At 40.5% G+C, this 22,419-nt stretch overlaps 2 protein-coding genes across 2 annotated transcripts in view; both read left to right on the top strand.

Moving 5' to 3' along the window:
- LOC126764205 (uncharacterized) overlaps positions 1-22,419 on the top strand; it is a 317,397-nt gene that overhangs the window by 86,311 nt on the left and 208,667 nt on the right. The window lies entirely within an intron of this gene.
- Positions 11,705-12,406, top strand: LOC126764660 (uncharacterized). Its single transcript, XM_050482318.1, has one exon. The coding sequence runs from the start codon at positions 11,705-11,707 to the stop codon at positions 12,404-12,406; it is 702 nt and encodes a 233-aa protein (XP_050338275.1).

Below are 22,419 nucleotides of genomic sequence, written 5' to 3'. Positions count from 1 at the left end.
TGTGAACCCTCTTTTTTTTCGTTTTTTTTTTACGTTTTTTGTATGCCTTACACCCCTTTGAAACTAGGTCAATACCCTTTTACAAATGATTTTATTCATATAGGGTTAATAAATATGTAATTCTTTTTCGGGACAAGGAACAAGATAAATCGAATTCCCAAATTGAGTTTCAAATATTAAAGGTAATTACATTTATTAACGTCAACCAATGTTCGGCTCGTCCCTCCAGTTTCTTGTAGATATATACACTGAGCGAACAGAAAAACCTCTCGACAACAAAAAAAAATTTCGACACTGAAATTTTTTCAACCGGTCAGTTGTTTTTTTCCATTTCAAAAATTCACCCAGGTAAATATTTTATTATATTAGTTATTTTTACCCGACAAAAAAAGAAATTTGTGTTTTTTTTCATTTCCAACCCCTTTTTTGCAAATATGAGGTTTAATCCACTTATTAAAATTCCCCTGTTTTTAATTTATATTTAACTTAATTTAAAATGTTGAGTCATTATGCCGCGGTACTATCCCAAACAAGAGAAAATTGTTGATTTCGACAACATTTTGGAGGCAATCAAGTCGGTGAAAATACATCACAACAGCGTTCGACAATCTGCGACGGCACACAAAGTTCCGAGGACCAACCTGATGCGTTATATTGCAGCATTTGATGGTGCGAGCATCGACGTTACTACTGCCAATGCCGATGTAATGAAGAATTTGCTGGCTGAAAGCACGACGATGGGCACAAAAACAGTGAGTTCTGCTGGTTTCTTTCTTTTTCTTTCATCGAATAATAAATAGTTTTTTTTTTATTTCAGATCTTCAACATCGAACAAGAGAAGGCGCTGATAAGCTACATTCTCCTGGCCAGCGACATCAACTATGGAATTAGTTTGATGGAGCTTCGTAAGCTCCCGTATGAATTTGCTCGGAAAGTTGGCGCGTCGTATCCGGATCCATGGAACGACAATCAACAGGCGAGTAAGGATTGGCAGTTGGCGTTCATGAAACGCCACAAAAATTTGTCACTGCGAACACCAGAGCAAGTAAGCCAGAGCCGTGCGGAGCGATTCAACAAAGAGAATGTCGATGCATTCTTTGCCAACCTTTCATCCGTTCTCGGTAAAACGCCGTTTGAACCTCACCGAATATGGAACATGGATGAAACCGGGTGCCCGACCGTGCCAACCAGACCTGTCAAAACCATCGCGCGCAAAGGACAAAAGCAGGTCGGCTCATCAACATCTGCCGAAAAAGGCACCAATGTGTCTTTGGCTTTGGCCGTCAGCGCTAGTGGCCAGTCTATACCGCCATTCTTCCTCTTTCCCCGAGTCAACATGAAAGAGATTTTTATGACTCATGCGAGTCATGGCGCTGTTGGTGTTGCGAACGGTTCTGGTTACATGAACTCTGACGTATTCCCTCAATTCATGCGTCATTTCATCAAGCACACCGGTGCTAATGCCGGTTTGCCAACCATGTTGCTGCTGGACAACCACGGTTCGCATTTATCGATCGAGGCGATAGATTTGGCGTTGGATCATGGCATCACGTTGCTGTCTTTTCCGCCGAAATGCACGCACAAAATGCAGCCGCTAGATGTTGCGGTATTTGCATCATTTAAAGGCATGATGACCGTGAAGCATGATGCATGGAAAAAGTCCAACATTGGTGTCACTTTCGATCTGCATCATGTGCCGCTCCTTGTCGATCAGTGCCTCGATGTTATGTTAACGCCGAAAACCATCAAATCCGGCTTCCGAACAACTGGCATCTACCCGTTCAACCCGCAAATTTTCACTGAAGTTGACTTTGTCGCTTCGGAACAGAGCGGCGAAAATTTGTTCGGTGACGAAGAGAAAGACGCCGACAATCAACGTCGAGTTCTTGCCTCTGGTGATGCCATTGTGACTGCTGCTCATGAGGAGGTGTCAACGTCGGAGGCATCGACAAGTGCCCCAGCTTCAACAAGTGCTGCTGCATCATCGTCGTTGTCTCTTGTTTCGGCTCCACAGCTCCGTGATACATTGAAATCGGTTGGCCCGTTGAAATTCGGCACACCTGCGCCGAAATCAAAACGTGGCCGCAAGACAATGGAGTCAAGGATTTTGACATCGCCTGAGGTTGTCGCAGATCTGCGTGACAAGGCCGAAAAGAAGCGGCAAAAATTGACGAAGGCAGCCGATGAACCAGCAGCCAAGAAGCAAAAAGACCGTGGCAAATCGAAGACGCCACGGAAGGAAGCCCGTCTCCGACCGAAACCGACATCGAAGAGCACTTCGATTTTTGCACGATTTGCAAGAAAAAGATGCCGAAGCACGAGAATCATCAAAACACGGCCCATTGCATCGTTTGTGATCGAGGGGTTCACTTGAAATGTGCCGGACCGAACCCGAACACTTACACCTGCATCCACTGCGAGTCGGAATAATTTTTTTCGCCAATTCCTATTTTTCTTATTATTTATGAATCTCTATTTCATTTCCATTGATAAATAAACGTTTTTCATCGGTAACAATCATGTTTTAATTGATTTACAGACTACTACTACTACTACTACTGGCCCGACATTCCCCAAAATCGCAAAATCAGGTTTTTTGCGCCAATGGCTATAACTTTTAAATTTTTGTAGAATTTTATCTAACCAATGTTATCAAAAGGAAGGTTACGACTCGCACTACAAATCCATGCTTTGGAATTTTCACAAAAAATAACTTTTATGTGACTTTTTAACCGAAATCAAAACGTGGCCCAACATTCCCCACCTTCCCCTACATATATATGTATATGTATAAATAAATTTCCTTTATGTTCCTTATGTTCAATTCGCTTGAGGATATGTATATATGTATGTTTGTACCTATTCTCTTTTATGCTATATTCTTCTAGCTATTTTTTGCTTACTTTTTAGAAGCAATTCCTCTCACAGCTTAATAATCTGAAGAGGTATTGTTCGTATAACTTGCAAGTATCCCTCTCACAGTTAATGAACTGGAGCGGTATTGCCAGAATAATTTGCAAATAACTTTTGTCTTGATTTTGTTTTTCTTTGAGGTTTGTGTGTATTGTATACACGAAGGTAAGTTTAAAAAAAAGGAAGGAATAATAATTTATTTAGTTAAATTTATTAAAATATATATATATATATATATGGGGTCATGTGTAGAAGTTCACGCAAGTGAGGAAAGTTCTCTGATCGCCATTCACTTGGGAGTGGCCAGAAACGATTCTTTTACATATGACTCAAGCAGCTCACGACTTCCGGTCTTTGACTAAGTATCCTCTGGTTAGCCTAAGAACATCCGTTCGAAGGTGAGCTAAAGTGAGAAGGCGAAACATCCCCTGCATAGGGTTGTGCGCTGGGTTTGGGACCCGCCACGTAAAAAGCCTACACCAATGAACAGTAACAACCAGCCTCGGATGAGAGACCCCCCTTTTGATGACGACCACGGCAAACGAAATAAGGACTACGATTTAAGGGCATGCACCTGGAATGTCCGGTCCCTTAATTGGGAAGGTGCCGCTGCCCAGCTGGTTGATGTCCTCGTGAAAATAAAGGCTGACATCACCGCCGTCCCAGAAATGCGATGGACGGGACAAGGACAAAGACGAGTAGGTCCTTGTGACATTTACTACAGTGGCCATATAAAGGAGCGCAAGTTTGGTGTGGGATTCGTGGTGGGAGAGAGACTCCGTCGCCGAGTACTATCATTCACTCCGGTGAATGAACGTCTAGCCACAATCCGCATCAAAGCGAGGTTCTTCAACATATCGCTGATCTGCGCCCACGCTCCGACGGATGAGAAGGACGATGTGACCAAAGATGCCTTTTATGAGTGCTTGGAACGCACTTATGAGAGATGCCCCGCCACGATGTCAAAATCGTGCTTGGCGACTTTAACGCCAGGGTGGGCAAAGAAGGTATCTTTGGCAATATGGTCGGTAAATTCAGCCTCCACGAGGTAACATCCCCAAATGGGTTGAGGCTGATCGACTTCGCCGGGGCCCGAAACATGGTTATCTGTAGTACTAGATTCCAGCACAAAAAAATTCATCAAGCTACCTGGCTGTCTCCGGATCGAAAAACTACCAACCAGATCGATCATGTTGTGATAGACGGAAGACACGTCTCCAGTGTTTTAGATGTGCGTGCGCTCCGAGGTCCTAACATCGACTCGGACCACTATCTTGTTGCAGCCAAGATTCGCACCCGCCTCTGTGCAGCAAAAAACGCACGCCAACAAACACAAGGAAGGTTCCACGTCGAAAAGCTGCAATCACAACAGACTGCCGAACGATTTTCTACTCGGCTTGCACTCCTGCTCTCTGAGAGCACTCATCAACAACTCGGTATAAGGGAACTGTGGGACGGCATTTCAAACTCCTTACGTACAGCTGCATCCGAAACCCTTGGTTTTCGGAAAGTGCAAAAGAACAACTGGTACGACGAGGAGTGCCGCGCCACAGCGGAGAGAAAACAGGCTGCCTACCTCGCAACGTTACGATCGACCACAACACGTGCGGGATGGGATAGATACCGAGAATTGAAGAGGGAAGCGAGACGCATCTGCAGACAGAAAAAGAAAGAGGCCGAAATGCGTGAGTATGAAGAGCTTGATAAGCTGGCCGACAGGGGTAATGCTCGAAAATTCTACGAAAAAATGCGGCGGCTTACAGAAGGTTTCAAGACCGGAGCATACTCTTGTAGAACCCCCAAAGGTGATCTAGTGACCGATGCCCAGAGCATACTTAAATTATGGAGGGAACACTTCTCCAGCCTGCTGAATGGCAGTGAATGCACAACGCCAGGAGAAGGCGAACCCGATTCCCCAATCGATGACGATGGAGCAGACGTCCCATTGCCCGACCATGAAGAAGTTCGAATAGCAATTACCCGCCTGAAGAACAACAAAGCGGCGGGGGCCGATGGATTACCGGCCGAGCTATTCAAACACGGCGGCGAAGAACTGATAAGGAGCATGCATCAGCTTCTTTGTAAAATATGGTCGGACGAAAGCATGCCCAACGATTGGAATTTAAGTGTGCTATGCAATCAAAAAAAGGAGACCCCACAATCTGCGCCAACTACCGTGGGATTAGCCTCCTCAACATCGCATATAAGGTTCTATCGAGCGTATTGAGTGAAAGATTAAAGCCCACCGTCAACAAACTGATTGGACCTTATCAGTGTGGCTTTAGACCTGGAAAATCAACAACCGACCAGATATTCACCATGCGCCAAATCTTGGAAAAGACCCGTGAAAGGAGAATCGACACACACCACCTCTTCGTCGATTTCAAAGCTGCTTTCGACAGCACGAAAAGGAGCTGCCTCTATGCCGCGATGTCTGAATTTGGTATCCCCGCAAAACTAATACGGCTGTGTAAACTGACGCTGAGCAACACGAAGAGCTCCGTCAGAATCGGGAAGGACCTCTCCGAGCCGTTCGATACCAAACGAGGTTTCAGACAAGGCGATTCCCTATCGTGTGACTTTTTCAACCTGCTTCTGGAGAAAATAGTTCGAGCTGCAGAACTTAGTAGAGAAGGTACCATCTTTTATAAGAGTGTACAGCTGCTGGCGTATGCTGATGATATTGATATCATCGGCCTTAACACCGCGCCGTTAGTTCTGCTTTCTCCAGACTAGACAAGGAAGCAAAACAAATGGGTCTGGCAGTGAACGAGGGCAAGACGAAATATCTCCTGTCATCAAACAAACAGTCGTCGCACTCGCGACTTGGCACTCACGTCACTGTTGACAGTCATAACTTTGAAGTTGTAGATAATTTCGTCTATTTAGGAACCAGTATTAACACCACCAACAATGTCAGCCTGGAAATCCAACGCAGGATTGCTCTTGCCAACAGGTGCTACTTCGGACTGAGTAGGCAATTGAAAAGTAAAGTCCTCTCGACGAACAAAAGCCAAACTCTATAAGTCGCTCATAATTCCCGTCCTGCTATATGGTGCAGAGGCTTGGACGATGTCAACAACTGATGAGTCGACGTTGCGAGTTTTCGAGAGAAAAGTTCTGCGAAAGATTTATGGTCCTTTGCGCGTTGGCCACGGCGAATATCGCATTCGATGGAACGATGAGCTGTACGAGATATACGACGACATTGACATAGTTCAGCGAATTAAAAGACAGCGGCTACGCTGGCTAGGTCATGTTGTCCGAATGGACGAAAACACTCCAGCTCTGAAAGTATTCGACGCTGTACCCGCCGGGGGAAGCAGAGGAAGAGGAAGACCTCCACTCCGTTGGAAGGACCAAGTGGAGAAGGACCTGGCTACGCTTGGAATATCCAATTGGCGCCACGTAGCGAAAAGGAGAAACGACTGGCGCGCTGTTGTTAACTCGGCTATAATCGCGTAAGCGGTGTCTACGCCAATTAAGAAGAAGAAGAAGATATATGATAGCCTTTGTATGTATGTACATATATTATTTAATTGCACTATTTTTCTGTTCCTTTTCACCACTCTTTTTGTTTCGTCACTTCGTTTTGATATATTTTATTCTCGGTGTCACTGCCCTTGCATATGTAAAATCTTTTTGCTTTTTTTTGTTGTTGTTTTACATAAACATATATATATATTTTTTCTTTTTGTTAACGTGTCACCAATGTGCCGTTCTTTTTGCCTCGAAGGACCATGTATTTTTCAGTTCCTCACCTTTTACGGTGCACTTCGAATTCTTAATCTTCACACGCACTCACCTTCTCGATGACCACCAAGTTTGGTTTTATAAAAACTGGAAAAATGGATTTGCTTCAATGTGCATATGCGTGCACTAGTATAGGCATTGCGGTTGTATTTTGCTTATATACAATTTTAAAAAATGCTTTGTAAAATGAGTAGCGGTTGATAATTCCGACCCGGGATGAACAATGAAGAAAAATTCACTTTAAAAAAAAAATGCTTGTAAAGTGATTAGCGGTTGATAATTCCGACTCTGGATGAAAAAATGTTGAAACTGGAGGATAGTAAAAACGCCGTTCAAAGATGTTTGCATACGCGTAATTCCGACTCAGGATGAAAAGGTGTTGAAACTGGAGAATGGAAAAAACGCCGTTCAAAAATGTTCGCACCAGCGTAACGCCGACTTGATATGAAAAATGTTGAAATTGGAGGATGGAAAAAAACGCCGTTCAAAATGGATCGCACACGCGTACTGGTTGCTGCTAATATCGAAAGCGAAGTGAGTTGCTGATCTCCTTTTGGTTCCTTTTTTTTCCTTTTGTGTGTGGAATCAGCTGGTGTGATATGGTTGGTTGGTGTGTAAAGGAATGTGGATTGTAAGCTCGGATGATTGGTGAGGTGAGTATGGTGACGGTGCGTGTCAGTGTTGTGAAGTTGAGTTGATGTGGTGGGATAGTGTGGTGTATGTGTGGATGTCCGGGGGAGGATGCTCATTTATACACCACCGGAAGTATCAACCGGAATTGACCCATTTCCAATTTTTAGCGAAGACAATGTAAAATGTCTTCGGCAATGTAATTTTTTTTCGTATCCTAAAATTGATCACCGCGAAAAGTGTGCGAACTTCATTTGCATTCCAGTGATTAACATGTTCCAGCAATTGTAATTGCTGGCTTACTTCTCCAAAACTTGCACACACCGTACCATTCACAGTACGCAATGACTCAAATGAAGTTGAACCGCGTACATTAATCAATAGCAACCGAAGATAGAAACAATCGTCGTTTTTCGGGTGGATTGTGTACATTCGTCCTAATGCATTATTTGATAACACTCCTGGATGTCCATCTACTGGTTGGCCTTGCTTTCTGCGTAACTATTTCATCGATAATATTAAAGTATTTCCGAATAGAGCAAGGTTCTCGCAAACGTATCACTAACGAAAGTTGAGAAAAAACTCGTCAATGTTAATTTTGTTGCTGGCGGTGTTTCCAGTGGCCGTACTGTATTCTCTGGGTTGAAATACACCCTTTGGCCATTCACCAAATTAACTGCGAGACGCATAACAGTCGGAAAACGTTCATAAATTGCAAAAGTAAATGTCCTTCAAAACGCTTTATTGCAGTTCACGTATCGGCCCATTTGATACTTGCTGATCTCATCTCATTCAAGGCCAATAACGGCCATGTTGCTTTCATGAGTTCATGAGTTGTAAATGTGAATTAGAAAATAATGGAATATAGTACGATCCATGTGTTGTCAAATGCTGAATGTTCTGCCATTGTCGTCTGGTGAGCGACGCCGATACAGTAGATATCTATCATTTCTAGTTTGTGCTTCCGAAAGAAGAGCACCCATAGTGTTTTTTGCATTTCTTGTCAGACATATAAACCGAAGTGGGATTGTGGTGTCCGCAAGATCCATGAATCATATTGGTTTTCATCACTTCGTATAATACTGGAACTTTGTCTACATCAGGAATTTCCGCAAAAATGATTTCATCAATTTGATCTGGTGTAACCACCATCCAAAGAAGAATGTGTGCGTGTGGCAAACCTCTCTTTTGCCACTCAACACCACATATACCTTGCTTCAAGATAAAGTCCATCAAACATCGTAGCTTTTGTTTGAAAAGTCGTGCTGTAACATCGTGATGATCGCTTTCTGATTGACAGCGATCCATAATTCCACACGTATGTCATCGCATCCTGAGAGTACTCGTTCGTGTGTCTTGGGCTGCACGTTGATGGCAAAAAGAACGCCGACTGATATATAGCTAGCGCGGTCTCTTCCTGAGTGCGTAGCAAATTTCAATCTGTAATTGATCATTTTGTGTGAAACACACATAACGTTTTCACTGAATAATTTTCATTATTTTTTTTTTGAGTAGCCGGAATAAAACATCAAGCGACCGAAATTGAACGATTCAAATAATTTGCAAATCAAAATATTGAAAAAAAAAACAAAAAATTAAAAAAAAAAATGTGTGGAAAAAAGTTTATTTTCGTAATTGTCCAATTTTCCAACTTTTAGGGGTATGGAAAATAGATAGTAGCCCTTTCTCAGACCTACTTAATACGCATATAAAATTTGGTAAAAATCGGCAAAGCCGTTTCGGAGGAGTACGGTAACTATTATAAAATTGTGACATGGAAATTTTATATATTAGATATACAGTACTTTTTGTATATAAGCCCCTGGTTAAAAGATTTCCCCGCGTATAAGGAAATGAAATCAGGTCACAAAAAATTCCACATAAGCAATATACAGAAAAATCCCCGGTTAATGTGTTCCCCGCTTAAAAGGTCTCCCCGCTTATAATATTGAAAATGTGCGAGCCATTTAAAGAAATCCATACAAAAATCCCCGGATATAAGAATGAAAAATCTGACAACACTTATTTGATTTTTTTTTGCGGTATGGCAATCTGTAAAGACATATGTTTGTTGATTAATGGCGACAAATGTGAAATTTGACAAAAGAGTAAGTGAAATAATTTTTATGTTTGCAAAATTTATTAGGGTTTATTTTTTAACAGGATGGCTGGTAACAAAAGAAAGGCAAAATTTTAAACTACACTCACTGATCAGCAATTTGAAGATACAATTGCTGGAGTAGAAAAAATCGTTGAGAGCTTGGCAGATGCAAATACACACAGCTCATTTGAAACATACATATGGGCCATTCCATCAATTGGCGACATGGTTTTGTACCCGTAGCTCTCCGATTTTGACGAAACTTTAGAATATCATAATATAGACCAAAATAAGAATATCTGTAAACTTTTTAGTGGTCAAAGTTGCTCCATTGTTTTTTGGCGCGCAATTCAAATTGAGATCAAACAAAAAAATGACAATTTCTTTTATTTTTAACGACCTCAAAATTGAGTGAAAAAAATTTTGCAGGTCGTGGTCGAAAAAAAACGTCCGCTTCCAGGACAAAGGTTTTTGCTCGTTGGGCTGTGAAGACTTATGATGGGTTAGTAACTGCGTGTATTGATGTGTGTGTGTGTATGCTGCTACTTACTCTGCCAGCCAAAAGTGGTGAAAAAACTAATGAAACACTAGGTTTTCAAATCCTCAAAACTAACGTATGTATACTAAGTGTGATCATACATCTCTGTTGCGCTCACTTAGTAGTGTCATATAAAATATCCCCAATCAACAGCTGATGCAAAGTTGCATTTTCTGATGACTCATTTAAAATATTTTTTGAATTCTAAACAAACATTTTAAATTAAATTTTTTTCTTTCTTCTTTATTAATATACAATTTTTACAGATTTAATTCTAATTGTGTTATTACTAATAATTTTTACTAACAAAATTATAGTTTACCTAATTATGTAATATATGTATATTAATTAATTTCACTGAACGTTTCTCTAGCGGATTTGCCTTTATCGAAGGAAAACTTTCAAATAGCCCGAATTTTGGCGTGAATGAACTCCGTGTTTACACGTCTATAACTGTTGAACGCAATATCCTCTCAAAGATGTATTGTATTACCAGATACGAGCTCTGTATCTTTATACATAGCCGCGAAATTCAAAAGACAAAAAGGCGGAAGGGAGATATTTGACAACCCTCTATACGAACATATATATTTAATAAAAAAAAATTATTAGTATCTAAAAATAAAGTATAATTAAATAGAATTCGTAATATCTAAAAAAAAGAAAGATTAATTATAAAGAAAGGATAATAATATCTGAAAGAAAAGATTTATTAAATAAAAGTAGTGATAAACTCTGAAAAGAAAGATTCATTAAATAAAAATAATAATAACATCTGAAAGAAAAGATTATTTAAATAAAAATGATAATAATATCTAAAAGAAAAAAATAATATTATCTGATCATTTAAAATATAACACAAACATTTATTTTCTAATAATATATTGGATTGTGCAGGCCGCATTAAACGCATAAAACACATATATACTTGTATGTATTTATTTTCGCGTATTATATTGGACTGCGCAGGCTAATTTCAAACAACACACACTTATTTTCACATATAGTACTTACTTAACAATTTATATTTGCTGCTTGTGATTATATTGCTGCTGCTGATATTTTCAGTTCTGTTCTAATTTCCAGTATTATAAAAATAAATGAAATAATTATTTGAAAAATACTCTTAAAAAGTACATAAAATTCATCCATTTATCTTCTTGTTTTACGAGCGCGAATGACATGCGTCTTTCAATCGTTTTTTTATTACCCGCTTTGGGATTTTCTTTTGGCACTATTGACAATTATGTTTTCTCATTCGCACTCATTCAAATAAATCAAGAAATGTGATAACCTCAGTATATACAGTAATAAACTGTGGGCACACAGACAAGAAGTAGCACATCTGGCAGCACTGTTTGTCAGTTATTCTCTTATTTCATTATCTTTGTATTCTTCTTGGAAATTTACAGTTTCAACTGAATTCTAAGTTTTTAGTTTTAAGAAGCGTTAATTCTTGTACAGACGCCAACAAGTAAAGAAGTCTTTTGAGTTATCTTAATAAATAATCGTTTAAATATTAAATGTGGTCTTTCCTTACCGCCACATAACTGGTGACCCCTACGATTAAACAGCACACGTCAAATGGACCAACAGCAAAGTTGTGCAACTAAATCAAGCGATGGGTGCCCAGGTTCACAAGACGAGAACCCCACCGAGGAATTTTTTGAAACAATCACGCCTTCCCAGCTCCCACCACTGCAAGCTATGTACATCGACCTATTTGAACGAATCGAACTACCGCCGTTTTGGAACCAGCACGTTCAATTATGGTTTGCTGCCGTCGAAGCACAGTTCCAGCTCAGGAAAATAACAACGGACGCAACGAAGTATATGCAGTGATAGCTCGCATGGATCAAGAAACACTCATCGTGGTTGAAAACATTATTTCTAATCCGCACGAAACAGATAAGTATATCTTACTTAAGGAAGCACTGCTTAATCATTATGCCATTCCTCAGGAACGCCGTTTCAAAATGTTGCTATCCGGCGTCGAACTACGTGATCGAAGGCCGTCTGAACTGCTGGCAGAAATCCACCGCCTGGGAGGAAATCATTTAGACGCAGCATTTGTGCGCACCATTTGGTTTGACCGTCTTCCTCCACTGATAAAGCTAGCACTTGCTGGCACTGGTGAAGAAAACAACACTATTCTCGCGGGAACAGCAGATCGCCTCATGGAAGTGCAGCGAGGATATGAAGATCCCGGTATAATGGCTGTGACCTACAAATTCGTTGCTGGTAGTGACATGAAAAAACAACTTGACGAGTTGGTAAGGCAAGTCGAAAAGCTGGCTCAGAGGCTCGACAAAGCATCATTCAACGGAAGCAATCGCAGTAAAAGTACACCAAGCGCGTCACAGGACAATATTGCAAGCACACCATATTATTATCATCGAAAATTTGGTCAACGTGCCAAAAAGTGCACACGGCCCTGCACGTTTCAGGGAAACACAAATGGCCCCCAGTAGACACGGCGTATGCTGGTGGCAACATAACACCTCGCCGACTATTCGTTTACGACCGCATATCGTTTTCGGTAACTCCGAACATCTTTTCGACTGCAAGCTGCAAACGGTAGCGAAATCGAAACCTACGGGGATAGGGCACTCACCCTTAACATGGGGCTACGGCGTCCGATCCATTGCATATTCTGTATATCCAATCATCGGTGCAGATCTCATCCATAAATTTGGATTAGTTGTGGACCTCAAACGTGGTCGCTTGGTAGACCCTAACTCAGATTCGCACAGTGTAGGCCACTATGCAACCGCCCCCATTACAGCGGTCACGGCCCTAACCGAGGGAAACAAATTTATGGCTATCCTCAAAGCTTTTTCGGAACTATTGGGAAACTCTTCGAACCGCACAGCTATCAAACACTCCGTTAAACATTTCACGCCTACCACCGGACCACCACAAATGCAATGTGTTAGACCGTTATGTCCTGAACGCCTCATAGTGGTTAAGAAGGAGCTTGAGCTCCTAATCGATTTGGGTCATGCCAGAACGTCAAATAGCCCCTGGGCTAGTCCCTTACACATGGCCAAGAAGAAAAATGGAGGCTGGCGACCATGCGAAGACTACCGTAGACTCAACGAAAGAACTATTCCTGACCGGTACCCAATCTCGCTTCTTCATGATTATGCCACAATATTAGCAGGAAAAAACATATTTTCATATTATTTACAATCGATTTCAGACGTTCGTTTCATCATATTCTGGTGGCCGAGGAAGACATATCAAAAACCGAATAATAACCCCGTTCGGGTTATTCGAGTTCATCAGCATACCATTTGGGCTCCGCAAAGCGGCACCGTCTTTTCAGAGTTTTATCAACGAAGCACTCACGGGCCTCGATTGCGTATATGCTTACATCGACGACCTGCTGATAGCATCATCCAGTGAACAACAACACATACGACACCTCCGGTTAGTATTCCAGCGGCTTAGCCAATACGGCCTGTGCATTAATGCGGAAAATGTGTTTTGGGTGCTTCCGAAGTCGATTTCTTCCGATATAGAATATCGAAACTCGGTTCCGCACCGCTTTCAAGCCGAGTCCAGACGCTACGCAATTTCCCAAAACCTAAAACAATTTTAGAGCTAAGAAGTAATAAACTTCTACCGACGACACATCAGGAACGCTGCCGCTGCCCAGGCACCCCTCAACGAGTTTTTAAAAGACTCAAGGAAGAAAAACGATCGCAGACCAGTACCTTGGACAGCAGAATCAGAACAAGCTTTCATCTACATCAAGGAACGACCAGCAGCCGCAACTCTCCTAGCTCATCCATCACCAGCCGCCGAACTTCGGATTACGTGTGACGCATCTTGTACTGCGCTGGGAGCGGTGCTAGAGCAGAAACATAAAAACGTTTGGGGGCCAATTGGATTTTTCTCGAAGAAGTTGTCACCCGCACAGATTAACTACAGCACATATGATAGAAAATTGACAGCTGTATACGAAACCATCAAGTACTTTAGACACTGGGTTGAAGATCGTGAGTTTGTTATCAGGACAGATCACAAGCCATTGACTTTCGCGTTCCATCAACAATCGGATAAATCCTCACCTCGCCAGATCAGACATCTAGGATTGCTCAGCCAATCCTAGTCGGACCTTTGCTGGACTCTTACGGATTCAATTACTGCATGACTATGGTCGACCGATTTACGAAATGGCCAGAAGCGGTACCCATTAAAGACATAACGGCAAGCACGGTTGCCAAAAAGTTCTACTCACTACCGATCAAGGTACCAAATTCGAAAGTGCGCTTTTTACAGCTCTATCACGGGCTGGTAGAAAGGTGGCACCGCACGCTCAAATCTCTCGGTGGACTCAGGTTCTACCAACAGTATTATTGGGATTGAGATCTTGCTACAAGGAAGACTTAAAGGCATCACCCGCAAGATATCTATATGGGACAACACTCCGGGTTCCTGGCGACTTTTGCTATGATGGAAATCCACCGGGAGACTCCCAATTTTTCCTTGAAGATTTTCGCTCATATATGGGGAAAATCAGATCAGTTCCTTCAACCAACCATTGCCGTCAGAAAACGTTCTATTTCAAAGAACTGTCAACATGCACACCTATTCCTGAGGATCGACGCAACTAAACGGCCACTTGACCAGCCATATTCAAGCTCACACAGAGTGATCAAAAGACTTCATGAACGTGTTTTTGCCATCGAGGTTAACGGCAAAGTTATAAATGTAAGCATCGAGCGCCTAAAAGCAGCTCATTTGGCCAATGATGAAGTATTCGACATTACGCCACATAGCCGTATTCTCACCGAGCCAATGAATTCGCCACGTACATCAACCAGCCTACCTTTGCACCGAAGTACCCGCGCTAGGATCTGATTTTGAAACTCCACTTCAAAAAAGTCCAGCAAGTCTTTATTGGGGGGAGTACTGTAGGCACATAGACAAGAAGTATCACATCTGGCAGCACTGTTTGTCAGTTATTCTAATATTTCATTCTCTTTATATTCTTCTTGGAAGGTTACAGTTTCAACTGAATTCTTAGTTTTTAGTTTTAAGAAGCGTCACTTTTTGTAAAGACGCCAACAAGTGAACAAGTGTTTTGGATTATTTTTAACAAATAATCTTTTAAATAATGGCTTGTCAAAAAAGTCTTGCGGTATTTTTATTTAATTTTTTTTTTTATTGAAATTGAATTGAATTTTTGATGACTCATGCACAGCTCTTGACCGATGCTACGGCTGCTACTATGGCGGTCTCTTTCGACCAATTCAGCAATTTTATCGCAATTTTCGACGACAGGTCTTCCCGAGCGTGGCGCATCTTCGACCACCTCTACACCAGAACGAAAACGCTGAAACCATCGTTGTGCGGTGGAAATGGAAACTGTATCGGGTCCATAAACTGCACAAATTTTATTGGCGGCTTGAGATGCATTTTTGCCTTTATCGTAGTAGTACTGTAAAATATGCCGTATTTTCTCTTTATTTTGCTCCATGTTTGCGGCGCTATAACTCAGGAACGACTTAAAAGAAACGACAATCAATCAAACACGTGTTAGCGCGTGAAATGAGCTTTCCAAAAAGGTATAGCATGACCCGATGCGACGAATAAAACTAGAACTACGCGCTTTCAGCGCCAACTAGTGAAAATACCGCAAGACTTTTTTGACAACCTAATATTGAATGTGGTGTTTTATTACGCCACATGGTCTTTCCTTACCGCCACAAAGCCTTTGCTTTGTTTACATACATATACTCAACTCTAGAAAATCTTAGGGTGTTGTGTAACACTTTTTTTGCTACTTTCATGATAATCAGGGTGTTGTGTTAGCATTTAAGCTACACATAAATGTTAATGGTTGATAAACTACACTTTAATAGATATTATGAAATGCAAGTATTTACATTATTTAAGTGATTAGTTTGAATTACTTTGCATGTTTCTTAAATTTTACTGGGATATTACTTGTTATGTAAGTTGTTTTTTTTAACAAGTGTTAAACAAGCTTCTAGAATTTCTTAACTTTTGCATGCAAAAAGATACAGTCCTGGGTGGTAAGCTATCTTTCGACATATACAAATTGGTTAGACGTTACAACAAAATATTAGTTGGAATTTGCATTTAGATATAAGAATATAATTTTATAGATAACTTATTTAAATAAAATTATCGAATGTAAAGTTAAAAAACAAGACTGGCTTAGGAAAGCAGCAGCTTTTATGTTTTCTGTCGAACTAATGTAAACAAACATAGCCGTAGAAAACTCACCACCGAGAAATCTAATATCAGGGACACATTTTATGCATAACAACTCATTACTTCCAAAATATCTAATTATCAGTGTTCACATGAGCTATGAACGTTCTACAACATCCCACATCGCATCACCTCACGTCACATCGCATCACGTCACATCACAACACCTCAACACACAACAGTTCACAGCATACACCGCTACGAGTACACATACGTATTGAGTAGTCAGTGAAAGTAGACGTGTTTCTAGTGGTCTAGGATATCAGCAGGAATTTGTTGATTTTAAAGTGGTAGAAGGCTTGTTTATGTTTGAGACTTACCGGCAGACTGGAACTGGACTTTTGATTGACTGGATGCTAACACCAAAAAATTAGATAAGTACTTTGATTTGGTTTCCATAGAATTTATTTGGCCCCTTTTTTGGTAAATTTATATACAAAAAATAAAAATTAAATAGCAATTACCCCACGTAACAGCGAATCAAAACGTGTACTCAATTCTTTTTGCCGCTTTGATTTAGTCTATCAGCTGTTTTTTATTTTTTTTTTTTTTCGTTTCTCCTTTTTCTCCTTCTTTGTTTTGCTTTGGTTACGGCATTTCCAACCATCAAAATATAAGTAAGGTTTGTTAGGGCAAAGACTGAACGTTCCCGCTGACAGGTGTTCCCAACTATTCTCTGGCAGAGTTATGGCCTCTGAGAACAGTTTGGGATGTACACCAGAGAATCCTTTTCGGAGGAACTCAAAAATCTTGAGAACGCCTCCAAAAGGCAAACCTGGCCTCTTCAGGCCTTCTGGATCAGCAAAAAAATGCGAAAGGGCCGATCAAGCAGGCAAAGGTGGGAAATTTGAGCAGCTTCAAAATAAGGAGAATCCCAATATTTTCTGTAAACTGGGTAAAAAAATTAAAGAGCTCGAAAGCATGATGTCTGGTTAGAGACATATTAACCAAGCTATGCGTGATCTGATAAGCTGTATCATAAGCTTGTATGACAAGGCAAAAAAGCAAGAGCACCCGTCGAAAAGAGTTATGGTAGTAAAGGCGTCGGAGGTATCCCCTATCAAAAGTGATAAAAATGCCCCAAAGAGACCTCGCGAGATATTGGGACATTTGCCACCAACGAAGAAGCTGAGAAACATGAGTCATAAAGTGCAAGCAACATATAGTAAGGTCACTGAATGCATGCACAAAGTCAGTTTGGGAGACAAGCCCGCAGGCGAGATATGGGTAGTCGTCGTTAGAAAGAAGAAATCGATCAAGAAGAGAATCAGATCGAAACCACCTATAATCTTAACAAAGAAGGAGGGAGCGTCGTATGCGGATATCCTAAAAAAAATAAAATGCGACAGAGGCCTTGAAGAACTGGGCTCAAACGTGAGGTACATTAGAAAAACCATCACAGGAGACCTACTAATTTAACTAAAAAATCAAGCAAAAAAGAGAGCCAACACGTTCGAAAGCGCCCTAGAAGGAGTTATTGGTGAGATGGCCGTAATACAGCCAAAAACTCATAATATTATCATTATGTGAAAGGACTTGCATGAGATAACCACCCCTGAAGAAATCTGTGAGGCATTACAAAAGGAGTGTGGGATCCAAAACCTGGGGAAGCAAAATATAAAAAATTTGCGGAAAACTCGAAGTGGCACTCAAATAGCTCTTATATGCCTACGAGCTGAAGATGTCAAAACTTTACTCAAGTGTGGCAAAGTAAAGATCGGGTGGTCCATCTACCGCCTCCGGGAATTTTCACCTATTACTCGTTGTTTTAGATGCTTTCAATTAGTACATATAGCACACAAATGTTGCAGCCCCACTGATAGGTCTTCCCTTTATACACGTTGCGGAAGCCCAGGTCACGTCGCAAAGACATGCGCAAATTCCCCAAGTTGTATGCTCTGTAAAGGGGAGCACTCCGTTCTAAGTACGGTCTGTCTTAAATACGCAGATATATTGAAGTCAACGAAAAAATGAAGATATTGCAACTAAATCTCAACCATTGCGCTGCAGCGCAAGACCTTCTAAAACAGACGGTGCTGGAAGAAAACATAGATGTCGCTCTATTAAGCAAAGAATATTCTCAACGTTTGGAAAGCACTTGTAGTAAAGATATAAGTGGCAAAGCGTCAATATGAGCCTGCAAAGGTCAAGCCTTCACATCACGTTTTAAGGAATCCCATAACGGTTTTACATGGGCGAATATAGAAGGAATATATTTTGTAAGCTGCTATGCTCGTTCGAGCGCAACAATTAGCGAATTTGAAGTTTTTCTCTTGGAGTTATCTTTAGAAATCAGAAGCAAATCGCCAATAATAAAAGCGGGAGATTTTAACGCATGGTCTACTGCTTGGGGTAGCAGAATTACTAATCACTGTGGTCGCCTCATTCTAGAATTTTTGAGCCAAGCAAACCTTATGATTTTAAACAGTGGCACACAAAATACCTTTCGAAAGGGAAATAAATGTTCAATAATAGACTTAATGTTTGGTGACGACGTGCTTAGCAGGCATACTAAGTGGAAGGTGTCAGGTATGTACACTAATAGTGACCATATGGCTATAATTGCTGAAGTTTCGTTCTCCCAAGAAACGGAACACTGTCCGAGAAATACCTCTCGAAAACGAAGTTGGCGGCAAAAGGAATTTGATACTGACGTTTTTGAGAGCGTCTGGAGTGCGGCAAAGACATCAGGCGAAAACGCAGCCCACTTAGCCCTAACCCTAAGGCCCAGATTATTTGTTAACATGTACAATGCGTGTATATTAGAAGAGGTATTCTCCGAACCGTAGAAGATACAGCGCCTGGTTATACTGCCAAAGCCAAATAAGCCACCAGAAGAACCTTCATCTTATCGACCTCTTTGCAGGCTCCACACAGTTGTGAAAGTGTACGAAAACATTGTAAGAAACCGCTTGGAGTTAGCAATCCAAAAAGCCGGCGGAGTATCAGAGAGACAATACGGCTTTATTAAAAAGAGGTCCACTATTGACGCACTAAGAGAAGTAGTTGATACTAAAAAGATGGAAAGGTGGTAGAAAAAAATACTGCGCGCTAATAACCCTGGATGTGAAGAATGCGTTCAACTTCGCGAAGTGGGCAAATATAATAAAAGCTCTACACGATATACACGCTCCTCATTATCTGATAAATATTATAATGAGTTATTTTCAAAATAGGAGATTGCTATACAAGACGGACGAGGGCACTCAGGCTACACTATCTCCATTGGAGTACCGCAAGGCTCAGTTTTAAGCCCGCTGCTATGGAACCTGATGTACGACGGGGTGTTAAAAATACCGCAACCAAAAAATGTGAAAACAATCGCTTATGCGGATGACCTCATAGTGGTAGCTGCAGCTAAACATCTGGATGACCTCCGGATCAAATGCAATGAAAGCATAAATGGTCTGCGCCGATGGTTTGCTACCATGAGTCTTGAGCTGGCTGAGCAGAAAACAGAAGTCCTGCCCATAAGCTCAAGGAAAATTGAGGAGAAAATATCGCTGACCATAGGAGAATGTGAGATTACTTCACAGCTGCAGTTGAAGTATCTTGGGGTAATAGTGGACTTAAATTTAAAGTTCAAGTACCAATTAGAAAATGCGACAAGTAAAGCAAATAAAATATATAATGCGTTTTCTAGCATGATGGCAAATAAAGGCTGTGTGCCTTCCAGCCGACGATGTTTAATAGCTAAGGCAATAAGCCCAGTGCTCCTGTATGCGGCTCCGATATGGATACAGGCGCTAGAAACAAAATCATATGCTAGACCAATTAACAAAGCGCATAGACTTTCAGCAATATGTGTGATAAGTGCTCTCCGAACCACTTCAAATGACGCTGCTGAGGTATTAGCCAGTATGGCGCCGATTGACATCCAGGGAGACGAATTCGCGCGAATATATAACTTATCAGAAACGTTTACCACAGCAAAAAGAGAAGAGAGAATAAAAAGCATTGCAATGTGGCAGCAGCGGTGGCAAACTTCATGCAAAGGACGGTGGACCTACTGACTGATTTCGGACATACATTTGTGGATAGGTAGACAACATGGTAACCTGGATATCCACCTTACCCAAATACTCAGTGGGCATGGTTGCTTCAGAAGCTACCTATTTAGATATCGTCATAACTTTAGTAAATACTGTCCGACGTGTACAGAGTGTATAGAAGTCTCTGAACACGTGTTCTTTTGTTGCCCTCTGTTTTCTTGTATAAGGGAGAAGCTGAAAACCACCCTTAGAGGTAGTATCACGGTGGAAAATTTGACAGCAGTTATGTATGTGCGAGTCCTCTGTAAACTGTGGAAAGCTGTCAGCGAAGCGGCAAATCTAATTATGACAAAATTGAGACATTTAGAACAGATTAGGTGTCAGTCAGTCCGTGCAATAGAGGAGACTTAAACGTCTTCTTCTCTCCCATGAAGTAATACTTTGTCCAGTGATCCCGTGGGAGAGGCATGAGGTGGGAGTAGGTTAGCGGAATAAATTCCCGTACTCCGGCCTTCGATGCTTCCTCCTACTATAAAAAGAAAAAAAAACTACTACACACACACGCATCAAACACAGTACTTCACACCGCTCATAACTACAACACTACAACAACACAATTATCAAGGAGACGACGATGAATGGTGTGGTGGTGCATGAGGGCGGGAAGCTTAACTCATTTAGCCTATCAGAAATAGCTGTTGAATAAAAACGACAGGCTGGTGATTTAAACGACAGGTGGTTTGCAAGGATGGTAGCTTTAAAGTTGTCTCTCCATTTTAAGCTTGGTTGCACGCTAGTGGTTTCAAATTCGAAAGCATTTACATACAATTTTTATAATACTATACAACTTATTATATTTAAATATTTTTTCACTTTAATTACATATTGGATGTCTCCGAATATGACCTCAAAATTGTATCGGAAGGTTCTCCGCTAAATTTTTATCCGGCTTCTAATCAACTGAAAAAACATATATTTTCCCTATAACGATTTTTTCGTAAATCTAAACGTCTAAAAGATATTAACGGTTAAAGTTTGGTTATTTTTTAGAATTTTTTATTCTTATAAATTTTATAACTCAGCAAAAAAAGAAAAAAATTACAAATCGGACGACTCCAAAAAAATATTTAAGTTTTCTTTATTATTTTTTGTAGGGCATCAATTTTCTACAAGATTATGAGTCATAAAATTCACAAATAATATTTGAAAAGGTTTAGTTTGCAAAGAAACCGTAGGAGATCATTTTGTAGACCATTCAATTTCCTATAAAGTTCATGAACATTTTTTTTTTCAAGTAGTTGAAAGTGATTTACAAATTTTTCTATCTAATAAAGAAAACCATTAGGCGGAGGACCTTCTGGTTAAAATCAAAAGCTCATACTTGGAGAGCCTTTCTGAGAGGTGTTTAACAACTAAATTTTCAATCCACCGTATTATACATATGTAATTGTATAGTATTACGCAAACTCATACATACACCCATAGGCATTAGTCTGCTTGAAGTGTACAAAGCCAATGCAGATCCTTTCATCACTGGTCAAAGAAAACTACCATGAAAAAGTAAATCAATTTTATTAAAATAAGTTTTTGATTTAGTTGAGTAATATTCGAAAAATTAAAAAAAAAAATATTTGAATAATATTCCAGAAATTCCATTTTTGCTTAATCAACCTTTTTAATTTAATATAATTAGTAATCATTGGCGTTGGTGGAGAGGGCTTTGGAGCGGTTTATTTATTATAATATGATTGTTTATTACTTATTATGATTTTAAAACTAACCACTGTGCAGCGCAAAATAAATAAATTTCAACGGGGAAAACTGTCGGTACTATCGATAGTTTTCTCTACTCTAATTCTGAGGTACCAAAATTGTACGAATCGAATACGTGGACTACAATGTCTCAACTTCGGTAATAAGGTGAAGAAGTTAAACGATATCCCAAATTGTATTCCAACAATACACACGTCCTTTCAGATTTAAGGATAGTCGACCACTTATCGCTAAGCTTGTCAGTAATTATATACTCGTGAAAATGATACACATTGGAACACTACATTCGCTGATGAATCGAATACTGCGCACGTTATTTGCTATAATACTGACAACCTGCTCCCATCTAATCCAAAAAATCGCTGGAAAAATACAAGTTTTGGCCATGAATGAAGATATTTTAAATCGCTTACACGCCGGGAATAAAAATCTAGACATTATATTGCCACCAAACATGTATAATCGCATTG

The sequence above is a fragment of the Bactrocera neohumeralis genome, unplaced genomic scaffold, assembly GCF_024586455.1.
Source record: "Bactrocera neohumeralis isolate Rockhampton unplaced genomic scaffold, APGP_CSIRO_Bneo_wtdbg2-racon-allhic-juicebox.fasta_v2 cluster09, whole genome shotgun sequence".
NCBI lineage: Eukaryota > Metazoa > Arthropoda > Insecta > Diptera > Tephritidae > Bactrocera > Bactrocera neohumeralis.
The sequence above is the reverse complement of the archived record's forward strand: the minus strand, read 5'-3'. Positions and strand labels throughout refer to the sequence as shown.